This window comes from Eurypyga helias, unplaced genomic scaffold, assembly GCF_000690775.1.
Source record: "Eurypyga helias isolate BGI_N326 unplaced genomic scaffold, ASM69077v1 scaffold25646, whole genome shotgun sequence".
Lineage (NCBI taxonomy): Eukaryota > Metazoa > Chordata > Aves > Eurypygiformes > Eurypygidae > Eurypyga > Eurypyga helias.
Window position 1 is genome coordinate 1 of NW_010258903.1, and position 20167 is coordinate 20167.

Here is a 20167-nt window from a genome sequence, read left to right on the forward strand (position 1 = left end):
CCCGCCCCCCCTCCTCCCCTGCCTGGTAAGGTTTCGAAATCACAGTAATGTTCAGAGAGACAGAACTGCCAAGGGGGTGGCAGAAAGATGCTTTAGCGCCCGTCTAGGATGCCTCTAACAGAAGAGCTTGAGAAAGCAGTTCTGGCAGTAGGGCTTGTCGTTCTGTTCCTTGAAGGTTCCTTTGTTGAGCTGCTTGAGGCAGAAGGCACAGACAAAGTGTTCGGGGTGAAATTTCTTGCCCATAGCAGTGATGCAGCGTCCCGTGATCGGCTTCTGGCAACCGGAGCAGAGCGAGCCGCGCCGCTCGTGGTAATGCACCTCGCAGTAGGGCTGCCCGTCATGCTCAAAGAAGCTGCCGTTGATGAATGGTGTGAAACACTCCTGCAGGAGGGTAAAGCAGAGGGGACAGACTGTGTAACGAGCCGGGAGCGCGGGCAGCCCCACGAGCCTCCTCTGCTCTGCGGCACAGCCTCGCTGCACTGCGGGCAGGGTGAACCGCTGCCTTCCAGCACCCTCCTGCTGTCCAAAGAGCCAAACGCTGTCCGTCAAGAGGGGTTTCCAGGGAAAAGCTGAGAGATGGACAGATAGAGCCACAAGCAGGGGAACTAACCGTGCTCCTTCCCCCAGCTGGATTCGCTTCCACAAGGAAATTCTATGAAACGCTACAGATGAGCTACCAGATGTGTCCAGCCACGAGAAGGGAGAACTCCTTCCCCCGAGCTGGGAAACACCACAGCACCTTTCCCCCTCTGGGTGTTTTTAATCTCACTCCAGCCTCCCCACTGCGAAAGGCAGAAGCAGGGACCAACGCAGACTTTCAGGCAGCAGAATTTTGATGAACACGGACTGATTCCAGCTGAGAAAACGAGGCACAATTAATCTTTACAAGGGATCCCTCGGAACAGCCGGCATTGCGCAGGATTGTCCATCCTGAAACATCTCCACCAGGCACACACGCACTGCTACTGGGAGAAACTGCTTGTTCTCCAGCGCTAATGATTTTGAAGAGGTGAGGAGAAGGGGATACACCAGCTACGTGCCTATTAGCGTCCAGAGCTCCTCAGGCCCTCAGCGGCAGGCAGCTGAGGATGCAACGTTACAGAAGCGCCCACCATCCCCGCAAGACTGGGGAGAACCCCCTCCTTGTACGAGTGGGAAACTGAGGCAGCAGGATGTGGGAGAGAGTTGAGGATGCTGCCAGACTTACCAAATACATCAGCAGCAAGGCCCAGAGAAGCCAGATTTCCAGAATCCTGGTTTAGCTCAGCCTCGTCCTCTTCCCCAGGGAGGACACAGAGTACCCCACGCAGCTGCACCCCACCACGTACACAGGAGCCCAGCAAACAGCATGCAGAGCTGCAGACAGCTAAACTCGCAGTGCAGGGCCAAACGCCATTTGCCAGCAGCGAGTCCAAGACTTTTCTAATGCTGACAATTAGTTCAATAAACAGTCTCTTCCCTCAGACACCAGGACAGCTGAAAAGCCTGCTCTGCTTTAGCAAAACCAGGAAGAGAATCCCATCTGGTGCCATGGAAGACATCAGTGCTGGCCCCACTAACACTCAGCGTGGCAGCCAGGGGGGGAAGGAAAGCAGAACAGCCTGACACAAGTCTCCATCCCTGCACAAAAAGGCACGTCGTTCCCCAGCTCCGTGCAGCCAGGACTGCCCTCCCCTGCCGCCACTCTCCACACACCCCTGCAGCGGCCACAGGCAGTCCCAGGAGCAGGGTGACAGTCTGCTCTGAGCATCATCCCAGGAATCGGCTGCTCGCGGTGCTGCTGCTTGTTCTGGGCTCTGCCTGCCTTCCCCGCTCTAAGAAACACTGCCTGCTGTTGCTCATCTCTTGGGGCCTGCAAGAGTTAATGTTTGCAAGGCTCTCTGAAAGAGTGCCAAGCATTTAATCTGCAGTATTCCTGTTTATTATGCCTGTTGGATGGAGCCTGCCACTATTTCACTGCCTTGCATGTTTGTCTGAACAAGGTCAGTCTCATTAGTTTACATTGTCAGATGGTGCATGGGAGGCAGATCCTCAAAATCTGATTGCTGAGGCAAGTGCTTAGAGAGAAGCTTAGCTTATAATTATTTAAAAGGTCACAGAAAATGTCTCTGTTTATCTGTGAGCTGCTGCAGAAGCCCATAACTGCAGCTGGGAACAGAAAGAGCAAAGCAGCTAGAAAGCTGAATGTAAACAGGCAGAGGACCAAGAAGGTGTTTGGTTGCTGACATGTTTTTCTCTTGTGGGGCTGGCTGCCCTCCACTACCCCACAGACGCCTCTTCCTGAGAGGGGACCAGATGCCTGCAGGGTGGAAATGAGAGGGGTCGCAGAGCAGCAGCGAAGGACCTTGGGTTTCTTACCCGACAGACAAAGCATTCAGGGTGCCACAGGGTGTTCAAGGCAGAGATGTAGTTCTCCAGGATAGCCCGGGCACAGCCTCCACACTTGGGAGCAAACATGTCAAAGTAGTCCTTGCGGCAATAGGCTTTGCCGTCCTTCTCATGAAATCCTGCCAACGGAGAACAGAGGCAAAGCGAATCAGCTCCTGGGCTTTGCCTCACGCCAGCCAACCCTGCGGGGCCACCCCCCTCTGCTGAGGCACAGACACAGCGGATAGCTGTTCCTTGCTCTGCTTCCCTTCCTGTCCCACGCGCAACATGCACATGGATACTCGTCCCCTCCAGGGACTGAAGATGACTACTGCTAGCATCCTTTCTCCATAAACAGCTATATCCCTCGGAATTTCCATCTTCCGGAGGCCCCCTGTCATCACTCGGGCTGTCCCCGAAGAGCAGCTCTGCCCTACACACTTGTGGGCAGCTCGGAGAGGGGACTGTACAAACCAGCAATACCTTCAGGTCCGAAGAAAGCTCCACACTGGGCACAGAAAAAGTGTTCAGGATGCCATGTCCTGTCCAAAGCCGTCACCACCTTCTGCTCGGAAGAAGACAAAGTGCAAGTCAGGTAAACGATGGCTTCAGCTCGGAGGTGAGGGCAGGGGGGAACACATTAACGCTGGTACTGACAAGAGCATGCACTAAAATAGACTGTCCTTGAGAGAGTTGACTCGATTCTCCCCCGCCTCTGGCTCACTCAGGCTTTCCCCACCGCACGCTTTTTTTTACCCTAAAAGGACCTTGCGCACGGCTTCCTCCCTTCTACAGGGCCCCGCCCGGCTCCCAGGACTAGCGCTGGTGCCTGTTACTACAGGCTCCCGCTGAGGAGTCGTTACGGGAATGATGGAGCAACGCGGGGTTCTGAAGGAACTCCAGCGAAGGTAAGAGGGACTCACTCCTCTCACTAGTGTAAGAATTTGACTGGGTCAAGTCGTTTCCCTTTCAGGGCCTGGGCAAAGGGAAAAAAACCAAGCCCCTAAACAAAATTTTCCACCCTGGACGCCTGCTGAAGTAGAGTTTTTCCACACCCAGGCCTGCAGCACCCTGCCAGCACCCTTAATCCCCCCAGGGAACTCACATCAAGGATCGGCCCGTTGCAGTAGTAGCAGCGAGGGGAGAAGAGGTTGTGATAGTCCTTCTCGCAGTAGGGCTGACCGTCCCGCTCAAAGAAGTTCCGCGACCCGATCTCTTCCTGGCAGTGGGTGCAGACGAAGTGCTCAGGGTGCCAGGTTTTCCCCATGGCTGTAACTACCTGTTGGGAAAAGAGATTATGAAGGACAACTCTCTCTCTCTCTCCCCTAGACCGCATGACAAGATACCAGCTGGAGGTCAGCAAGAATGACAAGTTCTACTACTCAAGTGAGCCCTGGACTGGGGTAGCATGAAAACTGAATTACCTATCATCTCAGGAGAGGGCAGTCCCTCAAGGGCAGGGTAGAGGTCACTGGAGGAGCTTACAGCGTACCTAGCCAGTGGATAAATAGAGTACTTCAGTTTCTCCAGCATCTCCAGTCTCTTCAGCCTCACGAAACAGCCCTCCCACTACTCCCAGCTGCAGCCCAAGAGTCAGCAATGAGACAGCACCTTCCACTCACCTGCCCAGCAATAGGCTTCTTGCAGGCTCCACAGACACCTTTGGCAACCGTAGCTACACCCAGTTTGTTCAGGTCAGACTGCAGACTTCCCAGCATAGTGTCCAGCTGACTGCCAGGCTTGGAGGCTGTGGATGGAGGGGAGCTGCTCCCGGCTTTCCCCTGCGCCATGAACTGCAGGGAAGAGAAAACGAAGACTGTAAGGCAAGTGCTGCTGTGCTTACAAGATAAATGTCTCTTGTTGCTGCCAGTGGCTCCTCTGTAGAGATGGGCAGGAGACTGCCAGGGAACAGCTACGCTCTCCGCAGAAGCTGGTGAGAGCCAGGATCAAGTACACACATGTATTCTGCCCATGCAGAGACCCTGGGATGTGTAACAGTAGGGCTGTGAACCTCCGCCTTCACGACGTGCACAGGACCAGCAAGTCCCAAGCAGTCAGCATGGTGCTCTGAGCCCCTGCCAACAATCTCCCTTCACCTCACCACCTCCTGGCCAGCTGACAAAGCCCACGCCAGCCGGAGGGCCCCTTCCCCTTGACCTCGCCCTACTTCTCTGCTGTTTCTCGCTCAGTTGTCACTCTCTCTGATAGAGATCCCTCATCTCACCTCCCTTTCAGCTACAATGCCTTCCCCCTTCGCACCACCTCTGGCAATTCTTTCCAAGCCTCCTTTGCCCCCATCAGGCAGCTGTCTCATCCTATGGGGGACCGGGACTAAGACACTCGTCTCGAAGTGTCTGAAACTCACACCATCACAGCACACAGGGCTTGGAAAGGCTCTAGAAACATTTTAGCTAGGTTCAGATCTTATAAACACAGCAGCTACATTCTCTTTGGCCACCCAAGTCCCCTTCGCAGGCAAACTGCAACAATGAAATACAGCTTATTTTGACTGACTTTGCACTGCAGTAGCTACCGTCAGGTTTAGAGACACCCAACGCCCAGATGCTGGTCTGGACCACGTGTTGTCTCTTACTAAGAGGACAGATTAAGAGAGACATAAAATCTACCCTTGTGAACACCCACCAGCCTGCTGCCCGCACAGCCAGGGGAGCGAGGACCTGCTGAAGCGCTCCAGAGCCCTGGCAGAACCTGCCCTTCCAGCCACAGGAGGAGCTCTATCCCCATCCTGCCGCTGGGCATACTTGCAGTCAACTAGTTTACCTAGTGACAAACCCTGGTTTCTACATGTTTGTCTAAAAATTCTCACGACATACGTAATTCTAGCTTTTTTTTTTACACACACATACACATGTCCCTCACCAGCTCTGCCCTGCGTGCAGCGTGACTCCCAGCAGAGCCCAACGCAGCTTCGCCCTCCTCTCCCCACAGCCTGCACCCTCCCCTAGTCCAGCAGCAGAGAACAGCCCCATCACACCCCAACATCCCGAGCTGGAAGCAAAGCCTCCACCACGCAGCAGTTCTCTGCTGCCCACCGGTTGGAGCAAGCGTCTCCGAAGCATGGCACTGCAGGGGGCATTCTCACCGCGGGGAGACAACCGGCCCCTCTGTACACACAGCCAGGCCAGGCTCCCAGGACGAAGCCAGGGCTTCCCGCACGGCACAGCAGGCGGGAAAGGGCTAGGCCATGTCGAGAGAATCATATCCTCTCACTCGAACCAGGGGCTTGTGGCCACCAGGCAGGGCACACTCAAATGCCACTGCCGGTGATAAATACCACTTGGAGAGAAAGGAGGTGAGATTCATTCAATGTGTAGCAACGGAGCACTTCACCCCTGCCTGCAGGGACCACAGCTCACCTCAGCGCAGGCACGACAGCCTGGGGACACTACCCTTTCCTCCTGGCCCGCTGACCCGGCCCTGGGGTGAGCCCTCACCTGAAAAAGGCTTGTTTCCACCTCCTGCCCACAAGTCCTGCTGTTTACCCAGCACAGCATCCACACCAATTCATCATGCAAAGGCCCTCCAGGGTCCCACCCTTCACCCACGAGCTCTGCCTCCACTCAGGTTGAGGGAGGAGCCCTAGGAGCAGCAAAGGGTGCACTGCAGGGTCGGCGCTCGTGGCACCAGGAGCTCTAGGAGCAGGTCCCAGCAGCATCTGCAGCACACCCATCGCCCAGAAGGGCGCACACCGTGCCAAGGAAACAGAAAGGAGGTCCTCCCTTCGCAGGGGCCGGGGGGCCCAGAGGTGCATGAGCAGCCGGCAGATGGACTCTGCGGCCGAGGGGAGGAGCAGAGGTCACCTGCGAAGTACAACAGTTCAAGTTGCAGAGGTTGCCTTGCTCACTGCTTGCGCTGTCTGTACAGGTAATGCTGCACCGCTCACACACTGACCTCCCACCATCCCGGAGCTGCCGCCCCTCCCAGGCAGGAGACACAGAACACAGCAACCGTACCATCTCCTCCTCAAAACTCACTTGCCCTGTGGGCACCCATCTAAGCAGGCAAGCACAGGACACACTGCTGATCTGCTCTTTCCAGTGTTGACTTTGCCAGTTTTCACTCCCGCAATCCAAGAGAGATTGTGGCAGGGAGACACAGGGAGAGGCAGCCTGTGCTTCAGAACTACCTGCTTCGTCTCAGAGGGAAATAGAGTCCCTGCTGCACAGAGCGATCATCGGGACAGACAGGAACCACACACGCACCGGCAGGTCATCGCAGAGAGCTGTGCTCTGTGGTGCTAGATGGGCACAGCTGGGATTAGGTACTGGCAGTGAGTCCTCTCTCCGATCTAGCAGTACCAGCCTTACCCAACACTGCTATCTCCTGAGCTACCCAGCGCAGACCAGTAGCCGGACTGGGAAACACTGCTAAAAAACGCAAGAGAAGAAAGAAGCCTGCCTGCACCTGTGGGAAGAAAGCATCCTCTTCAGTCTGACAGCCAACGGAAACAACCGTTTTGGTGCCAGGGGTCCAGATCTGGGGAGAACATGAGTGCCTGGGGTCTTCAGGAGGGGTGCCCCCAACAGAAAGCTCATGGTAATCATCGTCAGAGGTTTCCCACCCGAAGAGAGGCTGGGGAGCCAAGCTGAAGGAAGAGGAGGAGGCCGGACTAGGAGCTGGGGTAGGTGGCAGATGGGAAGGCTGAGGTGGAAGTGGGAGGAGAGGTGCAGGGCCAGAGAGATGAGAGGGAGCAGCGTTAGCAGGGCCTGTCTTTGCAGCTTCTTTGGAAGGCTGGAGCGAGGGAGAGGCTGGAACAGAGACCGTCCTCCTTGGGGGGAGCGGGGATTCTGGAGGAAAAACCACCTAGAAAGACACGGAGGAAGAAGAAGAAAGGTGAATAAATCCAAAAGGAGCACTTCCTGCAACAGGAAGGCAGGTTGATACCACTATGTTTATCTCAGGGGAAAAGGCAGGAAGAGAAGGAAACTAGAAAACGTGCTTCCCTGTGTAGCTCGGGAAAGAGCATCACCTTACACCCAGAACTTCCCACACAGGTGCAGCACACCTCTGTGACAGGCACGGTTTTAAAACCAACCCCTACATGGACGTTAGCCAGGAGAGCGGCAGACTGCCCAAACGTACAGCCAGCAGATCCCACACCAATCCTTAAACGTCAAGAACTTGGACCCAGGTGCCGGTTGGCTTTTCAGGCCCGACAAGGGTGAGCAGGAAGAGCGAGTTCTTCAGTCCCTGTTGCTCGGGACACTCACAGACTTAATCTGCACCTCCACACAATGCTACACGGACAAAGGGACACACTGGAATTTCCCAGCACATGTCCCTGCTCTCTACCTTCTCGACTTGCTGTCCACCATTCTGCTCCTCCCCCTGGGGTCTGGCAGTGATAATGACCCCCTCTGTCAGCCACTCATCCCGGCCTTTCCATCCTTCCTGCTCCTGTTTAGCGATGCCCAGCCTGTCCTGCAGCTCTTCAATCAAGCGATCTTGCGACTCAGTCTTGTGAAATATGGCAGGACCGAGTTTACGCCTTGGAGAGAGGTCACGAGACATTGGATGGACATTCGCCGTCTCTTTTGTCCTCCTAATTAAAGATTTAATCTAAAGGACAAAGGTAATAGTATCAGCAGAGAAGAGCGAAGTCAGAGCAAGCCCCAAGATGCAACACCACAAACTCAAGCCATTAGTGACAACTGTGAGCAGGAAGAGTGATGACATTTATTTCACAATGCCAAAATTCCTCTTGGCAGAGCCCGGAACAGTGACTCAGTGCAAGGAAAAACCCCGTAAGGATAATCACAGCAGCCAAAAATAACTGTCTAGAAAAGGAAGGGAAAGATTAACCCGCAGGAAGCCAAGATAGGAGGTGCAGCATGACCGCTCCGGGGAACATTAAAGAAAGCTCGGCATCACAAGGACAGAGAGCAGCCTCTCTGCGTTTGCCCTTTCCAGGCATGCGACCCTTGGTCGGAGGTGTCTGGTGCACACAGCGTGCTTCAGGGCCGGAAGGAACACTGACAGCTCCAGCAATGACACCTCAAAAGGCTAGCAGAGCAGAGGAGCTGCCATCCCAAGTCCGGAACATCGTCCCATGGCATGAAACTGCCTTTTAGCTCTTCAGAGGCCTCCACGGACGGAGCCTTACCCCGGGTAAGGAATAAAAGTTCATTTTGCAGGGAATTCCCTGCAAGCTGCCATGTTCTGTGCTGCTGACTGACATGCAGAAGAGACCACAAGATAAAGCAGAGGATTTCACACCTCTGTGCCATGCCGCTGTCAGCAACACTGCTCAGAGCTGCATGCTGTTAGCGTGGGTGACTCTGGGCACGCTCACACCACACACAGATTGTTAGTGCGCCGTCAGAACAGTCCTGGCTAGGACTCGTCCTACTCCTACGTCCACTCAGTGCCTGCCTGGCCTGATGCAGAAATCCTCTCAATGGGTGGTTTGGAGATGCATGGCAGATCCCATTCAGCTTTCCAAACGTTTTCAGGAGGTTCTGGAACAACTGCAGAGCTTCTGAGCTGCTCGTTTTCCTGGTCTCCTCCAGCTTTGTTCATGTTAGCAGCACCTGCCTTCCTAGGAGTTCTCTCTCTGTCCTGCCTCTTCTTGACCAGCTCCAGACAGCCATCTGCCTTGGCTTCAAGCAGTGCTTCAGCTTTTGGCTCCTGTCCTTGGTCTGCTACAAGGCCCAACTGGGTTTTGGTGTCTGGGAAGACATCCCACCGATCCAGAGCCACAACAGGAGCTTCATACACAGGATTCAGAACGCTGTCGCCCTTTGGATGTACCCCTGGCACATGCGCAGACAGTTCCAGGGCCCACAGCTCCTCTAAAGTTGTTTCCACATTTCTGCTTTGGGAAGGAGGGGCTGAATTGTCCCTGAATGCTCCCTGCTGATCCAGCTCTTTAGGTATCTGTCCCTTCCCTTGATCATTTAACATGTTTGAAATTGGTACACCTGAGATGTTGGGGTCAGTTCTCTGCTCCTTCTCAGCCTCTTTCGCCAAATCGTTCTCTAGGCCTTGTGCCTCCACGTTAGCAGATCTACACAGAAGCTCCACACTGGAAGCCGGCACAGCCTGGAAAGCATTTCTAGAGGAGTCAGGCTTTCTGCTCAACCGAACCAAGCTCGCAGAGTTCATCTGCTCCCCACGAGTAGCAGAACCAGAAGAGGTTCGTGGTGGGGGCACAGGGACCATTTGTGGCAAACAGGGCACACGTGGAGCAGCGGCAGAATGCCCTGCAGTAGGCAGGACTGCAGTGTTACTGCCTTCCTCAATGCAGAGGACTGCTGAGGGGGCAGATGTTGGCACTGCCGAGTCCCCACTGTGACTTGCACAAGGGTGTTTGGAACGGGATAGCACTGTTAAGCTGTAAGGAGTGTTGCTGGAGTCTGCGTCTGCTGAACTGGGAACCGGTTCTAGGGAGGGTTCAGAAATCAGAGACACAGTGGAACTAGTCTGCAAAAAAGACAGAAGGAATAAGGAGAGAAAAAGACAGAGGTAAGGAGAAGGAAAAAAGCAAGGAGTTAAGCATTATAGTAATCATGACCTCCAAATCAAAGAGCCATGTTGATCCAAAGCCTTACTTCCAAGAGTAAGGAAGGAAAATGAGATATCAAAGAGCAGAACCAGTATGACATTGTGCTGATCTTCACATGACATTGCAGGAGATGAAGTTCCACAGCCATCGAGATCCTTTTCCTATGCCCTCCTTTTAAGTGACAGCTCACGTGTTCACCTGCAGCTGCGAGGGGACACGCAGCACCGCCGGGCAGCCAGCCACAAACCCCGGAACGTCCAGAGCGTGAGTAAGGGTCACGCCGACTGACTCACAGTCAGACATGTAAATTCTACTTTTCAAAGCTGGAAAAAAGCAATCAACGAATAGAAAAAAGCATGACGTTTTCTTCTTGATACACTCATAAAACGCTCCAGTTGGCTGAGCCCATGGCAATGCAAACAAAGCTTCGGGGCATTCACAGCAAGAACAGATGACAGGGGCTTTGTCCTATTCACATTGCTAAGCTCACCTTGGACGGGACACACTCTGAATCTATATGACCCGTCAGTCACTCCGTGCCCTTGTAAGCGTTGCTGAGGCGGCCAGATGAGGCTCTTCCCCTTAGGCCAAAGACCCACAGTTACTTTGTAATAAGATCAGTATTACTATTTGATCCAAAATACAATCTAACAAGAGCAACTGATACACAGTTTCTGATTCTCCTTGACTTACAGAGTCTTTTGAAAACCAAGTCCTCTGTTCCCCGTTTTCAGTGGTTCCCAAGCTGAGCTCTTGGCAACAAACTGGCATTACTCCTTTTTCTTAAAGGGGGAAAATTAGAACAGTGGCTTAAACAAGTTCACACAGCAGGTCCAAGCTAAGACCAATGCCAAGCCCTCCCCGTTTTAAAAACATATCCACAAAGGATTTCAAAATCCAAGAGCTGTCAAGACCTGCTCTGATTCTTAGTCCCATTTCCCAAAGAAGCCTCCAGAAGACAGATGCTCGTGCTCCAAGGCAGCAGGACATGTAACTTCTAAGCACAGACATGGTATCTCAATTGTTACTTACCTTTCTGGGATAGTTAGCGTGAATAACAGGATAAAATTAACCAGAACACGCACAAAATCTGCCAGTAGATGGGAGACACATATGCCTTCAGCTGACCTAAGCCGATACCAGGCCAAGGGGCCAGAAGCTGGCACACACACGCACCCCCTGTAGCGCTACAGGGAGATCGCTCTCCAAGAAAAGAGCACTAGGGGACCACAATTCATCACAGATTGCTCCTGCCCTCGAGTAGCACAGCAAGGCCCACAGTCACGGCAGAGAGGAAAAGGACTAGTGAGTACATTCAGCAGTGAAAATGAGGGAATTTGCCTTCCCCCTGTATTCTGCCTATGCTGAATGCACCTGTAAAAGTAACCTGGGTTTATTCCGGACTTCCTAAAATGAAGTCAGTCATTTTTGAGGCAGCACTATCATTTTGCTCAAAAGCAAATATTTCCAGTGTATTAAAAACATGCTAGCTCTAAAACAGGAGCAGTGGTTGAACACTCAACAGTAATAGAACAGTTAACTCTAAGCATCTAGCTATGCAGTAAGCAGGCATCGTGTTACACAGAAATGGCAGAGGTTGAAAAAATAAGTGCATTAAGTAATCTCAGTGCCCGCTGACTGATGAGCTGATAACCAAAATCAAATGGGTTCTGTACGTGAAAAGAATGAGCAACTCATTAAAGCGAGCCAAGGACGATAATGGGGTAATGCAGCAGTCTGTAACGGCACCTTTTACTCTGGGGTATGAGGGAAATTAAACATCAGCGCCTCCATTCCCCCTCATCTCCATCCACCTCAGCTTCTAGTTGTACCAACTACCGACCCCAACTAGTTACACACCACACTTCGTGTCCTGTTTCTGACAACACACACAGGTCTGCACTCAAAAACACCGCTGCAAAGATTCCATTTCTCTCCCATCCTGCCACTGGTACAGACTAGAAATCTGTTTGTGCAGACAAGCTAACACCGCTAGTCGGCACAGAGGGGGTAAAACCAAACAGGGATTGAAGGGAAAATGAAGCAACCGGGGGGACAGGAAGGAAGAAAATAACTGTTAAAAAGAGCCAGTGACAATATTAACGAAAGCAAAACGATCACAGAAACCATGTTCTTTGTGCTTCAGGAAGAGCATTTAGACAGAGATGAGTTGAATGCCCCGAATGCCCCACAGAAATACTAGTGCTGCGTTTCTAAAGCCCAAGTCAGAGTCTTGCTGCATCTCAGTTTGCTCTCCCAGCTCCTCAGAAACTGAGCCAGGAGAGCCGGCGGTATTACAGAAAGCAGCTTGTCTCTGTCATGCAGGTCCCGTCCTTGTACGTGGCAAGGAAAACCTGTGCTGGGTGAGATCACTCTCAGTTGCCAAGAGCTCACCTAGGAGCAAAGGCTGGTGGCAGCAACCACACCCGAGCTTCTCTCCTGATAAAAGCAGCGGGGGCAAGAGGCCAGGGCACTCATGCTCGCACTGCACACAGAAGGAGCGAGGCACAGTATGTCAGCAGCGCAGGTGGGAACCCTTCTCCAGCTTTACGACAGCGCAGTTTTTCAACCAGCCTGAACAGACACTTAGGGATGCCCCTGCATCTGCCCTAGGACCTCATATGGAGGGAAAAAAGGCAACACTAAGGTGTCAATATTTGCAGTTGACTAAACACACACTACAGTAAGTCCAGAGAAAACAGTGAGTAACTCCCAGAGTCTCACAAAGTACGTGGGCCAGAAACGGCAGACTGAACCCAATTCCATCGAGCACACAGGCACGCGAAGTCCCGCAGAGCGCGCGCGCTCACCGCTGCGTTCTCAACTCATGCGCTTGGTCAAAACTCGGGGTATCGTAATGTTCTCCGTGAAACCCGCGGCAAACACCAAAAGCTCTCACAGGAATGGTGGCACAGAGAGAACAGCAAAGCTGTCCCTGAATGGCCTCTCTGCCTCTCCTCACAAAACACCCCCCCACTCTGGCTGCCCCACCTAAAGTCACGGTAGGAGGAGATGGAGTTCAGCACAGACAAGAAACAGAGCTCAGCAGAATCTTCCATGAGGAAAAGCCAGGGAGTTAGGGGCTTCCGTAGGATTTTGAAAGTGGACTTGCACCTGTGTGCAAGAAAGGCAAACCAACAATGACAACAATGGTATTTTGTTAGATATTTGCTTTCTCCACCTCTCAGAACAGATTCAAGTGACTAATTCAGTAAGGCTCCAAGCATACCAGCTGGAAGAAGAAAGGAAGAAGAGAAAGTATTTTTCATTTGGCTATGATTATGGGCAAATGAAGTCTCATTAAAATAAGGTCCACAGTTAATCACCTAGTGCAACAACGATAACACACCTAGGTGACAAAGACCAAGTTATCCAAGTCCGTATGCCAAGTGCTCCACGTATCAAGGTGACCATGGGCAAGTTACTCCCGAGCTTACCCTGTTTACTATGGGATTTCTACGTGCTACTTGCAACTGAAGTAGCAGTTCTTTTCCAATACAATAGTTTGACTCCCAAACAAGATTCTGAATAGTATTTGCCATCCTCTGCCTCCACAGAAAGCTCCAACTTTAATCCCATTTTGAGGTGAATAAGACACACAGTTTTAAGACGGAAGCCTTTGAAGTCTCCAGTTCTCTGATGCAAAGGCTTCAGTGCTCATACCACATGCCCAGAAGATCCTCCTCAGGAAAAGCACATCAGGGTAAAAATAGACTCCATAGAGGAGAGCCATCCCCCAGAACAGAAGCGCCTGCTCTCTCTCAGTAAGCAGACTAGTGTTCCATGCTCCCCTACTTCTTGTTAAGTTGCAGCAGAGCACAATAACTCACCCTGTACCAAGCTCATTATCTCTGGCACACAGACAGACTGCAGAACCAAAGGAAAAACAGACCCCAGAACCGCCTTACCCTGCCAGCCATGAGAATTTACAGCAGTCAAGAACACCTACAGCAGCACTCAGAAAGCACAGATACCACCCACAGCAGGCTTCTCCGAGCAAGTCTGGGAGGTAAAGGGAGCATTCTGGAGACCAAATAAGGTTGGGAGATGTGGCTAACAGCAAGAGAGTCTGGGGGTGGGGAGGGACAAGATGAAGTATTAAGTTGCCGTGACAGGGTACCTTAAAGTCGGAGAGAGAGGCCATCAGCTCATCCAGTTCTCGTGTAGCTGAGGAAGCAGATATACGGGTCTGCTGCTGACTGGCAGTCACCCGCTGGGGGCTGCTCACCTCACCTTGGCTCACAGTGATCGCAGGGCTGACAAGACAAAGGGGGGGTGGGGAGGGACAAGATGAAGTATTAAGTTGCCGTGACAGGGTACCTTAAAGTCGGAGAGAGAGGCCATCAGCTCATCCAGTTCTCGTGTAGCTGAGGAAGCAGATATACGGGTCTGCTGCTGACTGGCAGTCACCCGCTGGGGGCTGCTCACCTCACCTTGGCTCACAGTGATCGCAGGGCTGACAAGACAAAGGGGGGGGGGGGGGGGAAAGTGTGTTTAACCCTGGGAGAGCACTCCCAGACTGACAGTCCCAGCGCTCTGCCCAGGCAAGCGCAGCATGCAGAGTTTTGTCGGCACTGCCCACCACAGCCAGCCCCCCAGACCCAGCTTGCACAACACACGCAGACCCTGTCACGCTGCCAAGTCCAACACGAGTGTGTACACACACACCCCATCCATTAAGGAATGGGTGGTGACCAAACATTCAGCTCGTCAGGCAGCGGGGTATTTGTGATCAGCTATAAATCTGAGTTTGAACAATCCACCTCTTATAACATGACTTAAGTATTTTTTCATCCACGAGTAGATTAAAAAAAGCACCAGCATCTTCACACACCTGCTTGATTTCCAACCCTTTACACAGAGCCCATCTTCTGTCCGTCACTCTCCCGCAACTTCTGCCCCCAGACTACGGTCACTGTTCCCACAAGAGCCTGTCCCACCCCAGCCAAGCCAGCCACCACCAAAACACTACTCACACTGGGCTTGGCACAGAGCTCTCCAGCTCATCCAGCAGGCTCTCCACACTGGGACGCACATCTTCGATCCCACGTGCGCCATTCCGCTTTGGTTTTTCTTTGGTGGGGGGTGCAGCCTTCCCTCCCGCAGAGCTGCTGCTCTCTGGGATGACATAGTGAGGTCCAGTCACGCTGGGCAGCGATGGGCTTCTGCTGGCTTCTTCTGAAGGGGGAGCAGAAGAGAGTTATTCAGACCCCTAGGGTCCACACATACATGTTAATCACAGGCAAGAGCAACAAACTGCCCAGAAAACGTGTGGAACATCCGTCTTTGAGGATGCTCAGAACCTAAAGGGGCAAGGGCCTGAGCAACCTAATTAACTTTGAAACTTTAATTAGAGCTGATTTTGAAGCTGGCCCTGCTTTGAGCCAATCACAGACCCCGTCTGTACTAAACAAATCTTTGATGAGGGGCTGGAGGGGTCTCCCTCAGCTGGACACTAAAGTAGGCTACTATTTTGAGACTCAAACTGTCCACTCATAGCAAATGCCTTGATATTCCTCACCTGCTGGGAAGCCACTGGTGGGATTATGTTGAACAGCATTCAGTTCCAGAAGAAGTCTGTCCAGTTCTGAGAGGTTGCTGCCCAGAGAGGAGCTGGTCATGGTGGGAGATGGCTCTGCAGACTTCTGCTTGTTCGGGAAACTAGAGATAAAAGGGAAGCGTGAAACTTCCACAGCAAGACACAGCGGAAGCATGGAGGGGAAACTTACATTAGGTTCACAAAGTTAACACACGTACTGCATTCTTTTGAAGCTGATGGCTTTTAGCTCTGGGGGAAAAATGAGTGCTCTGTGAAGTGACCACAACACAGCCGCTGCTTAGCTGCATCCCCAGTTGTCAGTTACAAAGACACCGCACTGACACAGGGCCTCAGGTTTTGGGACTGCGTGCTGCACAGCCCTGCAGCAAGGAGTTAACCATCTGCAGACCCAAGACGCAGAGAAGAGCGGCACAACCATTAGCTTGCATACAGGAAAATGAGTTGTTTCTGCTGGCATCACACCCCGCAGCACAAACCTGCCCCCTGAAGCACGCGACTGCAGGGCCAGCACAGACCGGAGAAAGAGGCAAAGTACAAACCCCAAGCTATCAACAAAAAGTCAAAAGCAGGAGGTTATATGGCAGCCTCCTGCAGCACTCAAGGTCTCTAAAAGAGTTCATAAACCTGTAATTTGGGGAACTCTAATCATTTTGTAAGAAAGTAATTTGAAACTATTTTCCACTGTGTTAAATGCACAAGCCTTGAAAGAAGTTTACCTGTGCACAAGCACGTATAGCACACTGGCTGTGATCATTCTTATCCTAGATGGGTGATTCCATTTACCACACACGAGTGCAAACTGTTTCACAGAAAAACTTTTCACCAATGCAGTGATTTTTACATCAATTACACTGTAGTGACAGTTTTCCCATCATCAATGGCAGGGAAGTTATTTTCTCCTAGTTTTACAATTGAGGAAATAACTTGCAGTGCTTTAGAGGTTCTTATTTTATCAAAAAGATACTTTCCAAATTCAAAATGGGAACTCTGTCTTGCAGACACTACCACATATTATGCTCAGAAAGTTAATATGTAACAGGCTTTAGGACTCTGACACCTATAACACTGGTGATAAACATGGAATTCCATAAGGACAGTTATTATCTTTCTCTTCAGACGGTGTGTGTGGGGGGGGGAAATCCATATACGCAACCTGAGGAGGGCATACTTCTTCCCAACCGAAGCACACAAACTGCAATTCACACCAGAACCAAACCATCCCAGACCCTTGTACAGGGGGACTTACGGCTGTAATTACCTCCATTTTGTGCTAATTGCATGCAGCCATCTGAAAAAATTGCAATTACTGCCTCCACTGGGCCACGGGTAACAGTTCTCCAGGATAACTGAGTTCCCCAGGATAACTGACCCAAAGGCCACCCACCTCCTCTAGAACTTTTGGGCTGCTTAACAGGGGGGTGGATTTGTCGCTTGTCTCTGGATTGTACCCTTCACAACGCCACCTAGATCCTGTCTGATGGATCCTTAATCTCTCCTGCAGCTGAGCAAACCAAAGGGCCAGGGCAACACCTGAAGTGAGTATGAAAGTTACAGTGGCCTCTTACAAGAGAGACAATCAGAACAGACACAGGGCAATGTAACACGCACAGGAGCAGTGCTAGAGAAGGCAGCTCGAGCCCCAGGAGGCTCAGGTTGTGAGCCAAGCTTCTCTCTCAACAGGTACCTGTAGACGTGTTCCTCTTCACTGGCACGGGGAGGAGGAGAGCTGAGCCCGTCTCTAGGAACAGAGGCACTGGAGCTTTTGGTACTAGAGCTGTATATAGGAGACTGGGACTGAGGCTGTGGAAATGAAACATGCATTGGAAACAGAGAATACAAAACAAGGATGTACATACTGCATTGCAACCCCAGACGTGGGCAGGGCAGAACAAAGCCCAGCACACACACACACAAAAATCTGCTTATAGCCAGCCAGCCCCTATTAGATGAGCTGCACGAGGAACAACTGCTCTCCACTTGCTTCAGATTTGCCTATGAGTTGCAGATCTGAGCTGGAAACCTCCGGTCAGCTTTCCACAGGCCACAAGACAGATGACTAACACTAATCTCATCATGCTACCATTTTGTTGGAACAGTGACGATGGGTTTCAAATTCTTTTCTGCCATTTGCTCCAACTAGTGAGTTCTATTACAAACCCACACCTCGCTCCATTTCCCCTCTCTGTTCACAGCCAAAATCATCCTCACATCTTGCTCCTCCCTCCCCTCGGCTACTTCCTGGAGAGATGCTGCACCAACAGAACAGGCACGCATGCTCTCCATCCGCATCCGTTCACCTACCTGCTGGTGGGCGTATCTGGATACGCTGGGTTGCCACTGGTCTAAGGGGTCAATCACAGTGCCATTCAGGGCCTCACTGGAAGGTGGCGGGGGCACTGGCGGTGGCACGGCAATCTCCTGGTACGTGTGGTTTCCAGTTGGATAGGAGTAAGGCGTTTCCTCCGTCAGAAACACTGGTCGTTTGGAGATATGTGAGGTGGTGGATTCCAGGTCTGCCAGTAAGGCGTCTGCAAGAAAAAATAACCCGGAAATGGTAAAATCCTAGACTACAGCTTTTTCTCTTTTGTCCCATTCAGGCTATCCTTAACAGAAGGTCTTGGGGAAGACTTTTCATCTAGGTTACTTTTCATCTACTAAATGCCCTGAAAAACACTACTGCAGCCCAGGACCGAATAGGTTAATCAAACTTTTAGTACAAAGACAATGCCAAGGGGTAACAAAGCAGCCAGAAAAACCGTGTCAGTCTCAGATTTTTGTCTTAACTGGAGGACTGCCCCGCAACAGGCACCCGGAGTCTCAGTGCACTCTGCAGACGAGCAACCTAGGAGAAACCTGAGCAACCTAGGAGAAACCTGCCCAGAGAGCGACTCACAACAGGATATTGACACAGACTAATTACAGGCCCCACATCATCACAGAGTCATTTACTGTAGCCGCAGGCACTGCTTTCTGCAGGAAACAAGACCTCGGGAGGGGTTTTCTCTAGACTCTAAGGTAGTGCAAGAAGCACGAAACTTTCGAATGAGTCCATCCGCACAGCAGGAGTATGTGCTTCAGTTTTCCTAACAAAATCCCCGCTCAGTACATCACACAAACAGTTAACTAGCTTCCAGAGGCTGCCAGGTAAATGCCGTTTCTTCTCCTGGAAACAATTCTCAACTTGCTGGGTGGAGACTGCTCACAAATTCCTGAAGAGAAGAAAAACTTCCACCAGCTAGAAACACCAGCCCTCATGCCAGGCAGAGGAACCCACGTCACACGGACAGCATCTCTCAGAAATCTCAAAGCGGGAAAAACTCCCTCAAAGATGGGGCCCGAAAAGGCCTTCCCACCTTTCTGGATTTCTCCCTGCAAACTATCCTCAGCCCCTTCCCAACCCCGCACTCCTCTGCGGTGACTCACAGGCAAATCCTGACTCGTTGGGCCTTCTGTCTTGTGAACCCACCCCGCGGAGCCCACTGCAGGCCCCTGGCAGGGGAAACTCCAGGAAGCGGCCGCAGGCCTGCACTGTACTCCCTTTCTAAAGAAAGCCTCGCTGGCCAGGCGCCCAGCTTTCCACTGGGCAGCAGGCTCCAGCAAACACCTCTTTAAGGCTGTTAGAGAGGAGCCGGTTCGCTAGCGACACCAGTGCTCTCCATATGAGCATCAGGACATACCTGGCAGGTCCCTTCAGAGATGTGGAATTCAGCCAGACACCAGTAACACAACTTCAGCAGAATTCGGAGAAGAAATCTGACCAGCTCAGAAATGCTCCGGATCGCCCTCCCCTTCACACAGAGGCCCCTGTCTGCAGTCAGTCCCAGGTAGCTAGTCGTTCTCCAGCACAAGGCAGATACTCAGTACTCAGGTTTGGGGGGAGAGGGCTCAGGAGGCGCAGAGCCACGCTGCAGTGTCCTCCACCAGGGTCACACGGAGATGGAGTTATGGGGTGGCACCAGAACGGCAACCGAGCAAGGCTGGTCCTAACGGCTGCTCAGCAGCTCTCCGAGGGCCGGCACCTGCCGGCTCAAAGCCACTTCCTGAGCAAAGCAGACCACATCAGCCAATGCACTTAGCAACCCTTCAAAAACATATTCAAGGGTCAAATGGAGGAGAGTATTATTGCAGTACAAGACAGCGAAAGTGCTGCTTTTATATTCACTCTCTTTCACATACCAGAGCATCACAAAAGAAAAAAAGCAGTCCTGCCCTCAGAGAACAAAATACAGCCATTAGCAAATTAAATACCTCGTTAAATTAACTCTATGCACCTTCCTTTTGGCCAAAAAGTTGTTCCAAATAATTTAAGCCACAGGCATCTTGCTACGGGGACCAAAACACCCCAGAAGCAGTTTCTCCAAAGGGATACAAGCTTTCTGCAGCTGGGGGAAAATGAACTTAATCTTCTTTATAAGCAAAAGAACAGCTGGTGGATTCCAGAGTGAAAGGCACATACCTCCAGTGAACTGCTGAAGAGCTGCAATTCCTTCTACCAGGCAAGTCCTATGACTGGAGGTTTCATGCACACCACCAAGAGAAGTGCTATCCGAGAAGGTGTGGTTTTTTGCTTCTCCCCACCAATGACAAAAGCAAATCAAACTCCACCAGGAAGTGAAAATCCCAGGAGGGTGCTGGGCTCCTCCAGCCCTGCAGAGGGGACCCGAAGCGTTTTTCCACCCTCCACCCCCAGCCCTCACTGCAGGACGGGCAGATGT

The 20167-nt window shown here is 51.9% G+C and overlaps 1 protein-coding gene across 1 annotated transcript; it reads right to left on the reverse strand.

The window, feature by feature from the left end:
* On the reverse strand, window positions 1-17980 carry PXN (paxillin; the record flags this gene model as incomplete). The annotated part of the gene is made up of 10 exons (XM_010154529.1): window positions 1-381; window positions 2359-2507; window positions 2851-2932; window positions 3473-3646; window positions 3990-4160; window positions 14213-14348; window positions 14869-15070; window positions 15414-15553; window positions 17137-17252; window positions 17754-17980. Coding segments are annotated over 10 exons (1664 nt in total), but the record flags the coding sequence as incomplete, so codon positions are not given.
* Window positions 17981-20167: the final 2187 nt, after the last annotated feature.